This window comes from Onychomys torridus, chromosome 13 (genome assembly GCF_903995425.1).
Source record: "Onychomys torridus chromosome 13, mOncTor1.1, whole genome shotgun sequence".
Lineage (NCBI taxonomy): Eukaryota > Metazoa > Chordata > Mammalia > Rodentia > Cricetidae > Onychomys > Onychomys torridus.
The window spans coordinates 13,446,294-13,459,907 of NC_050455.1; the positions used below are offsets into that span (position 1 = coordinate 13,446,294).

The 13,614-nt window shown below is 39.6% G+C and overlaps 1 protein-coding gene across 24 annotated transcripts in view; it reads left to right on the forward strand.

Moving 5' to 3' along the window:
• Positions 1-13,614, forward strand: part of Dtna (dystrobrevin alpha) — a 363,615-nt gene that overhangs the window by 239,690 nt on the left and 110,311 nt on the right. For all 24 annotated transcript variants that reach the window (XM_036204660.1, XM_036204653.1, XM_036204648.1 and 21 more), the window contains one exon: positions 3,157-3,237. In XM_036204660.1, coding sequence (XP_036060553.1) covers positions 3,157-3,237 — 81 coding nt within the window. The remainder of the gene's footprint in view (positions 1-3,156; positions 3,238-13,614) is intronic.

Sequence of the window (13,614 nt, forward strand, 5' to 3'; positions counted from 1 at the left end):
AGTTCCATCCATTTGCCTGCAAACCTCATAATGTCATTGTTTTTCACTCCTTAGTAGTACTCCATTGTGTAAATGTGCCACATTTTATTTATCTATTCTTCAGTTGAGGGACATCTATGTTGTTTCCAGGTTCTGATTATTACAAATAATGCTTCTATGAACATAGTTGAGCAAGTGTCCTTGTGGTATGGTTCAGCATCTCTTGGGTATAAATCTAAGAGTGGTATCATTGGGTCTTGAGGTAGATTGATTCCCAGTTTTCTGAAAAGTCACCATACTGAATTCCATAGTGGCTGTACAAGTTTGCACTCCCACCAACACTGAAGGAGTGTTCCCCTTGCTCCATATCCTCTCCAACATAAGCTGTCATCAGTGTTTTTGATGTTAGCCATTGTGACAGGTGTAAGACGGTATCTCAGAGTCGTTTTGATTGCATTTCCCTGATGACTAAGGATGTTGAGCAATTCCTTAAATGTCTTCAGACATTTGAGATTCTGAATTAGTGATTGATGGATAAGGGCTCAGCCTATTTTGGGTGGTGTCATCCCTGGACTGGTGGTCCCGGGTTCTATAAGAAATCAGACTGAGCAAGCCATGGGGAGCAAGCCAGTGAGCAGCAGTCCTCCAGGGTCTCTGCATCAGCTCCTACCTCCAGGATCCTGTCTTATTTGATTTTCTTGTCCTGGCTTCCCTCAGTGATGAACAGCAATTTGGAAGTGTAAGCCAAATAAACCCTTTTCTCCCCAACTTGCTTTTTGGTCATGGTGTTTTGTCGCAGCAATAGAAACCTGAGACAGATGGATTAAAAGAAGAAACACGGAACTTGAAACTGATAACTGTGAATGCACACAATTTCTCATCTGCTCCTGTTTTCATCATACCTTCCAACCACGAAATGGGCAGGAGAGGTTTGAGGAGACAATGCAAGAGCTTCTTTCCTTAGACATGTGCACCTTATGGGGTTTATTATGAAAATTCTCAAATATATACAGACATAGAAGAAATTGTGTCTATCACTGCCTTTAATTATTTATCTCCCACTGTATATTAGTGTGAAGCAAGTCTGATAAATCATTTAAGTGAGCTGAATTTTCAAGTTTTAAAGAATTATATAGTACTGATGTAATTTAAAAAGAAACCAATACCGTTAGTTAATAATGAAATATAATAAAAAAGGCACTACCCTCCCCAGAAAAGAATTCAATTGGAGAATGCTCTGCTCGGTTCCTTTTATCATTTGTTTAAATTCCATATTTTACTAAAAAATAAATAAACAATTTCCCTTTTTAATAAGATCACCAGAATCATAGATCAGGAAAATACCATTACATAACTATTAACCTTAATTTCAACCAAGTATTAACAAAGGCTCTTAGGCTGTACATTTGTTAGACAAATGTGAGCAGGGCCACAGTAAAGTAGACTTACAGGTAGTGTCATGATCATGCCTAGGGCAACAATTAATGGTTCAGCCAGCCTTGGAGGAAGGCTGACCTCCAGTAGCACAGGTCCTCTATTTGTGGCTCTGCTCAGGTCACTGGTTTTAATCAATGACTTGGACAAAGACAGGAAGAACACTCATAGGCATTCAACAAAGGACCACACAAGTAAAATTAAGTAAGTTCATAATTTATTAAGTCATAGAAAGCTAAATTTAATTTTCAGAGGTTAAAAAAAAATGAACTCTATTCAGCATGCCACAGTGTCTGGTCTCCAAATCCAACATGGTTCCCATAGCACTGTCCCCATTGTCTGTGTGAAGCAGTGTGCTGTTGGCTCTGCAAAGCTATATTATATTGCTTATTTACCAACAGCCCTTTAATATTAGGGTTTAATGTCATCAGACAAGAAGAATGTACATGAGTAGGAACCATTTACAGACATCTAAGTCCCATTATTTTGTTAGGGCTAGAAAATAGTGACAAGGAAGCATAGAGCCATCAGTGATTCTGTATCCCTATGCATCATTGTGTCCTTCTTTACCACATCCTGTAGAAATGTACTTTGCAAAAATGCCCCAGGACCTCTACATGGGGGAGGAGCACAGAAGTACAAGGGTTACCATTCTCAGACTCCAACTAAGGTCTTACTGAAATTAGGAAACATCATTGTGTGATATATCACAATCTTGGAGTACTAACTGGTGTTTAGCTCATTGCTCTTTGTTTTGTTTGTTTGTTTGTTGTTGCTATTTTGATACAGGGTCTTTTGTTGGCCAGCCCAAGCTGGCCTCAGAATTGCTATGTAGCCTAGAATTACCTTGAACTTCGAACGTTCATCCTGCATCCAACTCCATAGAGTTGAATCACAATGCCCAGTGTGTGTGGTACCTAGGGATCAAAGCTAAGGCTTTGTGCATGCTAGGCAAGTACACTACCAACTGAGGTACAGCTCCATCTTTGTTTTTATTTGTTCGTTTTGTTTTGATATAGGCTCTGTAGCCCAGGCTAGCCTTAAACATGTTCCTCTCACTTCATCCTCTTTAGTGATGGGATGACGGATAGATATAATCTTGACCAGCTTTAATTTATTGTTCTTGAAAAACATATACAAATAATACATACCCCTAATTTTTTCTTTGAAAGTATTATTTACAGATATGGGGATTCTTTACTGCTAAGCCAACTAGACACCAGTAAAATTTCATGCAGTATGAAAGCAGATTCAGCACACAGGAGTTTCTTATACCCTTCCATTGGCATCTTAGAGAGCTTGTTTCCAACAGAGCCCTATCAGATTAACCAGACTTTAACCTGGGGAGGATGTTTGACATGACAGTAGAAGATGATAAATTTTTTAAAAGATATACAGGTTAATTAGAACAGAAAATTAAAATAAGAAACTACCTAAATAAATACAAAGTTTACCCTTAATGCAAAGCTAGTTGGTCCAGAGTCTGTGATCTCCTATGAGCCCAGGTTCTCTTGTGATGACTTTGATGCCCCTGGATTGTACTATCCTTCCTCCCTCTCTTTAACAGGATTCCCAGAGCTTGGCCTAGTGCTTAGCTGTGGATCTCTGCATAAATGAAGAATTTCCAACAAAAGTACCAATAAGCATATGGGTTATATCTGCAGTTATTTTATTTACAAACATCACAAGCTCCTATCTATACAAATGGCATACCATATGAATACTCTTTTTTTCTCATACTAGGGGCTCAAGATCTGGATCGTATCCGACTCTCCACCTACAGAACAGCATGCAAGCTGAGATTTGTGCAGAAGAAATGCAATTGTAAGTGTGCCATTTGTTTGTGCTAATTACCTACATGAGTACTATCATTTATGCTTGTTACTGGGTTTTTAAAGCCTGGTTTTCCTACAAGGATTGATAAACATATGTTTACACAAGAATAAAGAGGATATTGTGGTCATGAATGGTAAAGAAACTGTTGCTAAGCAACTGTAAGGTCTGGTTTAGTCTTAACTACCACAGTCCTAGAATGGGTGAGCCTCTTGAGATCTATATCTATATGTGTCTATCTCTCTTTCTCTCTAGATATATAGATATAAATATGCATGTGTACGTGTATGGATGGATTATATGGATATAGACAGATAAATAGATGATTAATGATAATTAAATAGATTGATATAGATAGATGATAGATAGACAGACAGATAGATGATAGATAGATAGATAGATAGATAGATAGATAGATAGATAGATACATACATACATACATACATACATACATACATACATACATATATAGGCAGGCAAGCAGATAGAGGATAGATAAATCAATCTAGAAAGAAAGAAAGAAAGAAAGAAAGAAAGAAAGGAAGGAAGGAAGGAAGAAAGAAAGGAAAGAAAGAAAGAAAGAAAGAAAGAAAGAAAGAAAGAAAGAAAGAAAGATATTTCTACACTCTACATGGAGTGTTTTCTCTCTTTACTACCCATGGCATTTTTAAGGATATCCAGGTACTTTGTAAACAATCACACATAAAATCCTCTCTACATGTCCATTTATAACTATCAGTATTTATAAATATCTAAAAAACATTAGAACTCCTTTCTGAAATTATAAAATCAGCCAAAATAATCAATATGTTGATTACATTTGTGGACAAGAGTTGCAAAAGATACAGAGCTTTATTTTTTCTTTCTTTCCTTTTTTTTTTTTTTTTTTTGTGTAGCTTTGCACCTTTCCTGGATCTCACTCTGTAGACCAGGCTGGCCTCAAACTCACAAAGATCCACCTGGCTCTGCTTCCCGAGTACTGGGATTAAAGGCGTGCACCACTACTGCCCAGCCGATACAGAGCTTTAAAATACACAGGAACCTGCTTCTGTTTGCTGCCAATTGTAAACGACATACAGCAAGCTGAGCACCAACCCCATGAGTGGTCCAGTGCTCCCTGTGGGTTAGCGTGCCCCTGCGTGCTGCCCCAACTGTTTTCTTTGGCAAAATAGTACTTTGTGGTTCATTTGTGTCAACTTATTCTGTTCTTTTTAAAGAATTGACTCTCATTCAAAATTAATAACTTCTCATTTTCTAATTAGTAAAGAACAGGTTTTTTTTTTTTTTTTTTTTCTGTAAGCTCCAATGTTCTACCCAGAGTGTACATATAGTTCTTGAATAGCTAACATGGGAATTAGACTCGTGGTGAACGCAGAGCTAGTCACTTCCCCAGTCTACCCTGCCAGAGTCTCCACAGGTATTCCCCAGAGCCCCAGGTGAGCCATACAGCCCCACACTTCTGGGTGTACAGTTGATCATGACCACAAAGATGGCAAGGTGATTCAGTCCCTCAAGGCGCTTAGAGCAGTTCTCCAGCCAGGGGATAAGGAATAGGCCACGATTTGAGACGGGATGAAAGGGGAGAAAACACACATACACATGCAAAAAAAATTCTTTTAAGCAAACAAATTGTGTGTGTGTGTGTGTGTGTGTGTGTGTGTGTGTGTGTGTGTGCATGTAAACGAGCTGTGGCCAGTGCTGGAGATATAGCTCAGGCAGTAGAGTTCTTGCTTAGCTTACTTGAAGTCCCTTTTACCACATTAACCAGGTGGTATATGAGAAGAAGAATCAGAAGTTCAAGGTCATTGCTGGCTATATAGTGACTTTGAGGCTATCCTGCACTAAAAGAGACCCTGTTCTCAATAATTAATTCATTAATTAATGACCTGGATTCTTAAAAAAAAAAAGATGTAGCTATATTTGTATTTTTAGGCATGAATGAGCCAGTAAAAGCCTTTCCAGTGCTGGTGTTAAGGGGTAAGAAAAAAGCTTCCACAGAGAAAAAGCTCCCCTTCCCCCTGGATGCTATCCAAAATAGAACAGATGAGGAATCTCGCAAGTGAGGAAATTCTCCCACATTCTCATGACTTCTTTCCAGTGAGGGAGGAGTGGGGAGAATGGGATGAGAATTGCATCCCCCTTAAAATTTCTCCAGCTTTGCCTAGGCTTCTAGCAGTAAAGGTGGACCCTTCCAGAAAGACCACAAAATGGTCAGGAGGGATGAGAAAATAAACAGGAGAGAAGATAGAGAAAGGAAGGGAAGAGGGAGGAAGGAAGATTCATAGTGATTGGCAACCCTATAGGCAACATTACAACATGCACATGCTGTGTGATCCCTGGCTGGTGTGCAGCATCCTGTGGGTCATGTCCCATTCCTCCTACTGTGAGAAAGCCTATTCTCCTTCTTGCACATTTCTTTTTTTCCTCTTCCTGCTGTTCTTTATTCTGCATCCCAAATCATGCCCTGTCCACATGGGCCTTCTTGGGAAATAGTGTGGAAACAGAGAGGACAATAGTCCTGAATAGTGTCTTGTAGTGTCTGTTCTCTTTCCTCTTAGCCTAGTAAGCATCTATAGGTTCCTGCTTCATATCTGGCCCTGGGTCAGGAAGCAGAGCTAGTGTGGCTGACCATGAGATGCAGTCTTAAAGTTCCTCAGAGTCTAACTGGGTGATTGGATTGTTGGTGGTGTATAAGTCCACATCAGGAATATGGACATGGTACTTGGGAGTCCTGGAGAGACAGTGCCCTGATGTGAGGGAGAGACTTTCTTAAAGAAAACTCTGGGCTGGATATGAGGGGCTCAGTAGGTATTGAGCAAACAAGAATAGAGAACCGTTGTATGTCCTTTACAATGTACCTGGTAGGCTTCATATTTTAGAATGAAAATTTTAAAAAATTTAAATATTTATGTTTATAAAAATACAAATAATTTTTTAAAATTAGTCTAAAATAACCAGTTAAAGTTAAAGCTCAGAAGAGTAAAGCAATCATGACTGGAATGCTGCACTAATATTAAGCTTTTTAAAATGCTTTCAACATTGATTAGGGGATCAAATTCATAGCTGCCTGTTTGCTCCATTTTCTTTCCTAACAATAAATGAAACAATGTGATGCTCAGAGTTGCTTGTGAAATGTTAACACAATTGATCTTGGCTTATCTTAATCAATGTTGGAGTCTTTGAGAAAAGTAGCTGAAAGGGGAGGTCATTTTGGCAGTATAATATTCCTCAATAGTGCATTCACAATCTTGCAGTAGGGGAAAGTCATTCTAGTCTCCAGTAAAAGCTAACATGATGAATTATGGTGGAATTTGACCCCACAACAAAAAGAATTCACCAGAATGTAGTGGGATGGCCTCTCCAGAGCAGCAAGATTCTGGTCACCTCTGAGAGCCTAGAGGAAGAGCCGAGATTCACAGCTTGCAGCAAGGACCACAAAGGAGATAAGAGCAGGCCTGCCCTGGAACACAAAGCAACTCCATGCTTGCTTGCAGTCAATAAAGGGCAAAGAAATGCTTGTCCCAGTAGCAGTTGCCTGGCACCTGCTAACACAGTTACTGAGGTATCTTGGCCTACCTGAGATGCTACAACAAAAATGCCATAATCTAGGTAGTTTGTAAACAGTAGAAATGTATTTATTTTCATAGCTGCAGTGATTGGGAAGTCCAAGATGAAGGCCCGCATTTGCTTGGTGTCTGTTGTGGGCCCAATTTCTGATTCATAGATAGCACCTTCCATTCCAGGAAACCTCATATAACTGAGGTGGCAGTGTCACACTCTAGGGCCTCTTTCAAAAGGGCCTTAGTCCCCACTATGAGGCTCCAGTGACTTAATCACTTTCCTAAAAGTCCCAACTCCTACCACTGTCACACTGGAGACTAAGTTTCCATGTGGAGTTGGAGGAAGGGAGACAGGTATAAACAATGAGGTCATGCATAGGACAGCTCCTTATAGCATTTATTTCACAGAAATCAATGGATTGTAGCCAAGAACAGGTTGTTTATTTTTAGGTACAAAACTTCTTTAGAGGTAAAATTTATTCTGCATATTAGGAAAACTAAATTTAAAACCCACATTTATAGAAGAAAAGCATATAAAATTGGCTCTTAAGAAATCATCCCATAGCAGAAAAATTGCCCAAATACAGCAAGAGTGTATGGATTTTTTTATTTCCTGAAATCAAAGAGCACACATGTTAGTTAATTATCATCGTACCCACACAGAGCACAGATCCCCATTACAGATGCCAAGTCCGTCTCCTGACACAAATCTTGACGAATGCTGAGAATAAAAGCTCCCAATACTGTAAAATGTCACTTAAAGACAGGCTAGTGCCTCTTTTTGTATAGACCAGGAACAAAGAATAGTTTTTAGAGATAGATATTTATAATAAATTTGGTAACAGGGAACAATAATATGTATCCCCAATTAAATAAATTGTGCCCTCCCCCCCCAAAAAAGAATTTAATCCTCATTCGAAGCCAGCATTTGGGAGAAAACTTCTACTCACTCATTTAATGTTTGATTTCATCGATAAAAATGTTGTGACATTCTTTCTCTCTTACATGTATCTGTGTAACATCCTTAATTCTTCCTAGAATATAAAATAGCTTGGCATCCCTCAGGCTTAGAGAAACCCACCCTTGCCCAGGTCTCTTCATCCATCAAAGACATTCACCACTCTTGCTGATAAAAGAATAGCTGTAAGGAATCCATCTCTTTTTTTATGGGCAGAACTTCCAGCCTTCCTCCATTGGAATTGTTTTCCACATCACTACTTCTGCTAATTGTTCATTCTTGTATTCTGCCATAACTCCCCTCCCTGTGATGTAATAACATACTCCTTAAGAGAATAAAAAAAGGATGTCTCTAAAGCCTAAGGGACACCAAACTGGCTATTTTATATCCTGAAAAGAAGGGGACAGAATGCAAAAAAAACAAGATTTCTTACACACTCTGCTCATTCACAATCTTTTCTTTAGTTTCCAGATTATTTAAATGTCTGCAAAATCTAAACAGCCTGTAAATCATTGATAAACCCTGCAAAATGACAGCCTCACCATCTTCATTTTGAGCAAATAAATGCTTCCTTCTAGACCAGTGTTTCTGTGGTCAGTGGTGGCAAGCTTAATGACCCAGCTACCCTGCAATGTCAGCACATTTTTCTCCTTCAAAAATTATTTCGGAGTCTGAAAAGAAAGGCAACATGAGAAACAATTCAGAACCCTGGGGCCACTCCTGTTTAATAAATGAAATAGAACACGGCAATGGGATACTCCCTCCCACACCCACAGCAAGAGCGGCCCATCCCCTATTCCACCTACCTCTGCTTCGCTTTGCTCTCCATCAGTAGCAACAATTAAATTTTTCTTTTAAAGCAAAAGAAGTGAAAATGTCTATAATTGCATCTGGTCTTTCATAGTTACTCATATTATTATCTTTTCTTACCACGTGAAATGCCTTTTGAAAATACCCTCCATTCAGAAGGAGTCTGTTGGAATGAATGCTTCTGTCTACATTAAGGTCTGTAAATGTTTTTTGAGATTTGTAGGCACCACTACCTATTGATCTGTTTCTCTGTCACAGCAAAATCAACCTAAGACTATTACATCTCAAGTAGTTCCTAATAAAATGTCTTAGATGAGTGGATATGACATAGGTTTGTTATTTCACTAGCCAAGTGACCAGTCTTAACACAGTGAAGAGAAATTCCAAGATGTGTTCTTAGTACTTAGTACTAAGTTCTCCTGCTCATTGTCTTCAAAGGAGTGCACTGGAGTATCTTGTCTCCCTATTTCACTGTTCAGTGTGTCTGCTGTGGCTCTCTGCATTAGTTTTCTGTTGCTACACATTCAATTCTTAGCATCGCATTGGGCTGAAATCTGTAGCTCACATCTGGGACCCGAGGTCCTCTTCCAAGTGCATCGGCTGTTGATGCGATACTTGTCCTGGTGGTTGTACGAGTGATGCCCGTTTTGTTGCTAGGTGCTAGCCAAGAACTGGCTTCAGTTCTGAGAGCTTTCTTGACCTTTGTGGACTACTCAGATGGTTATGCTGGAGCTCGTCTCTGATTTCCTCTTCTGTGAATGAACAGCCTTTGTGATGAAAGGGCCAAGTTAGTCATTTATGTCAGGACTAACCGGATGATCTTCAGAGTTTAAGGTTACCCAAAATCTATCTGTAAAGTTCCCTCAGAAGAGTATTGGGACCAACGTTCCACTGCAGAGCTGAGAGAAGGTGAGTGACATCAAGGGACCGGCAACCTTAGGAAGATCATCTTAGGAGTCTTCTCACCATAACGCCCAAGAGCATGGGCTTTTCTTGTTCCCAGATAATAGCCTTGAGTGTGAAAATAAATTAAGTTACAGAAGAGAAAAAGAGAAGGAAAGCAGGGGTTTCCCCTGGTCTAGGGAGGAAGGGCAGGGAGCATCACAACTAGGCACATGAAGGGCAGGTGACGAGCATGGAGCAGAATCATTTTTGTGTTGTTTCAAATGTTTTCTGTGAATATTTTTATTACTGGTATTCAATGTTCTAGACACTTGTTTAGCATAAAGAAAAGTGCTTTGTGCAAGAATACAATGTTCTCAAAAATTGCCTGTGGGAGCAGTTGGTGGCAGCAAAGCATAAACAAACTTATTAATGACACCCATTTAAGATGAGTGTGGGGGAGGGGAGAGCTCCGAGAGCCCTGCACCTATGGGGAAGTGGTGTTCCCTTCATCACAGCAAACCTCTGATGGAATGTAGCTATGACTTTAATGTTCTGACAGTTTACATGTGTTAGGGTTTCAATATCGTTGATTTTATTTCTTTATTTTTATTTATTTGATACAGGAAATGGAGGGTTTGTTTCCTTGGTACTATTTTTAGTTTTAGAGAATATTTATTGGTGAAATTATTAAGGCCACTCCACGTAGTTAAAAGGGAGGTTTATTTTGTGGGGTAATTTACAAATGAAGGGGTAGGTTGCAGGGTCTGGGAAAGGTATGGGGCAGTCCGGCGGTGTTCTCTGGAGAACTCTGCTCAGTCTACCTCCAGCGTCCAGGGTCTTGGAACCAAGAGAGAGACCTCCTCTCGATCCTCGGTCTTCTGTTTCCTCCTCAGCCCCGCCTTGTGGGTGTGACCATTACGGAAGCCTCAATAGGGGTTGGAGCTTCCAGGCCAAGGCTGGGATGGCTACCCACTACAAATATTGGCTGTTTTTCTCAGGGTCTCACTGCAGCAGAGTCTGTGGACTAAGCCAGGACCTGTGTTCTTCTTTCTGGAGGTGGCATGCTGCGGACAAGAGCCTCCTTGCCTCTTGTCTGCTCCTGGGTGATACCTGGACACTGTGCGGCAAAGCGTGTCATCTTTAATGACCTTGTAGTTGGAGGAAAGTGATGCATCTCTAGCCTTTTAAACTTCCCCAACTGTATTTAACAGGTGCCAAGGCAAGATTTAGTGACCTTCCCCTTGAGATTTCCTAGTGTTCTTTCTGGGAGTTGCTGCCACAAACTCAAAGTCAGTCAACAGAATGGTGAAGAGGTGCTCGGAAACTGTTCTCTCACAAAGAATATAGATTGGAGCTCTGGAGCACACCAAAAGAAAGCAGAGATTCTCAGACGGTCTGAGATACAGGTAGTCCCTCCCATGAAGCCACACCAGTTGTTCTAATGGAAATTCAATCCCAATGTCACCCTGGTTTTGCTCTCCACCTAGGTTTCCTTAATGCTTATTATTGTTAACGAACAATTAATTATGCATTCAACAAATAGGGACTAGACATTTGCTGCACACCAAGCTTGACACCAGACCAAAATGTGTGGGTAAAAAGTAGAGAATTCAGAATTCCTCTCCTTTGCATATTTCCCTTTCACAAAATTAAATGAGTGAATTCTCCCTTCCAATCTATTGTGGTCATCTGTTAAAAATTAGAGGAAACAAGAGTTAGAAGTTGGTAATAGGACAGTGGGAGGTCAGTTGCCCAGGTCATGAATTAGGGAATCATCTTTAAACTTTTCTCCTACCTAAAAATGTAAACATTATAACATCTCACCAGCTACCGGCCTACATGCCTCATCACCTTTCTGAGCTGACTCTACATCTCTGATCAAAAACACTTTACAGTATGAAATGACCCTCAAACTTTCCTATCCAAACAGAATCCTGAGGACTGTGAGTGTAAGAGAATTTATTACTGTTCCTCCATCATTTAATTGTACAGTTGACCTTAAAGTAGAGGGATTATCTGGTTTGTCCTGACTTAACTACATAAGCCAATAAAAGCAGAGAGTTTTCCCAGGTAGAGTAAAGCTATGATTTTAACATCCTGACGATTTAAATATGGGCATAAGTGCAATTACTTTTAGTTTTAAGATTACCTGGATTGCAGTCTGAAATGGCCCTCAAGACATCGGATCCCCTGAGTAATAATGCTCCAGGAAAGCCAGAGACTTCAAAGGTTGGACATGCCACTGCTGTCTTGAAGATAAAGTGGAAATCATGCTTAATTCCTAACTGTTGATAGGTGCCTAGCAAGAAAGGCTGTAAGACACTGAACCCTGATAACAGAAAGAATAAATGTTTGGAACACATTTTCTCCAAGATATTTAAATGAGAATTCAACTCATCTCCTGGTCTTACTGTTTGCCTTTTCTTTTCTCCCTAAAATACTTACTACATTCTAATATACTCTATGTTCTAGAATTTACTTACTTGTTATGTTTATTGTGTCTTACCCAGCTCAAATGTGAGCTTTTCAAGGACAGAGGGCAGTGTGTGTTTTATATATTGATGCATCAACAGTCCCTGGCACACAAGGATTTACAGATACTTATTCGGATAAATGAACCTTTGAGACATCAAAGAGAATCCTACAATCAAGTAAATGCTAGCAATAGTATGCATGGTTTCCTGCCTATTAATTTAAATGAGTGAAATACTACTGATACTCTGCTCAGTAGTCATTAATACTGGTGTTTCAGAAATGAAAAGTATTTATTGAAGCTGAGAGATGGTTCAAGTGGTTATGAGTGAGTACCGTGCTTCCAGAGACCCCCCGCACCTGATCTCAACACCCACATCCAGTGGTTCAGAACCTCCTCCTGTAACTCCAGCTCCAGGAGATCCAACACCCTCTTCTGGCCTCCATTGGCACTGCACTCATGTGCACAAACTCACATACAGACACATCACTAAAACATAAAAATAAAATCTGAAGAAAAGTATTTGTCAATATCCTCTAGGCCTACCTCTGTGCTTGGTACCTCAAATTCTGTTTTCTTCTTAAACCACCCTAAGCTTTTCATGTGAATTTTCTTGTGACAAGGGTTTTAAACATATACCCTTCATCTCTGTGTTTGTAAGAAAGCTGTGACAGTTATGTGAAGCCATGAATGGAAGAGTGTGTTGCAAAGCTCTTACAGAGAAAAGCTTTTTTTTTTATGAATTTCTGGTGAAGATTCTATAGCAGGCTACTATTCTTTTTCCATGATTAGAGAACTGTTAGACTGAATCTAAGTGTATTCTCAAGCTTGGTGTACACATTTTACTAGAGGAAATATGGATGGATATAGTGAAAAAACCAAAAGTGTAAATACCCATAAAACAAGCTACTTTATCGCCTTAAAAGTAATAGCTAATGTGTTCAGGCACATTATTGAATTTTTTTTTTGTTTGTGAAGGTTCAGTGGAGTATGATACCAATTATCTCCACCTCATTCTTACTTTAACATAGTCCTAAATATATCCATGGCTTTCTCAAAATTGTTTTAAAATATGTAACATAAAATTTATATTTATGCCAATTTTTAGTTTATACATTACTTTCATTAAATACATTCACAAAGTTGTTCAAATTTAACCAACCATGCCCAGAACTTTTGCACATGTCAAGTAAAACATGACCATTAATTAAAAAAATAATTTAATTAACTTTTTAAAGATTTATTATTTTTATTTTATGTGCATGAATGTTTGTCTGCATGTGTATTATAGACCATGTGCCTGATGCCTAAAGAGGCCAGAAGACAGCATCAGACCACCTGGAAGAGGGGTTATAGGGAGGTGTGAGCCACCCTGTGGGTGCTAGAGAACCGAACCCAGATCTTGTACAAAAACAGCAGGTGCTTTTAACCTCTGAGCCATCTCTCTTGCTCATTCTTTCACATGGTTTTTTTTTTTTATTTGTGTCTGTGTATGTTCAGGAGCTTGCATGGGAGTTCATGCATGCACATGTGTACATGTGCATGCTCACACGTGCATTCCACAGCACACATGTGGAGGTCAGAGGGACTAGCAGAAGCCAGTTCTCTCCTTCCACCTTGTGGGTCCTGGAGCCTGAACTCAGGCTGCCAGTTTTAATGGCAAGTACCTGGTACCTGCTGTG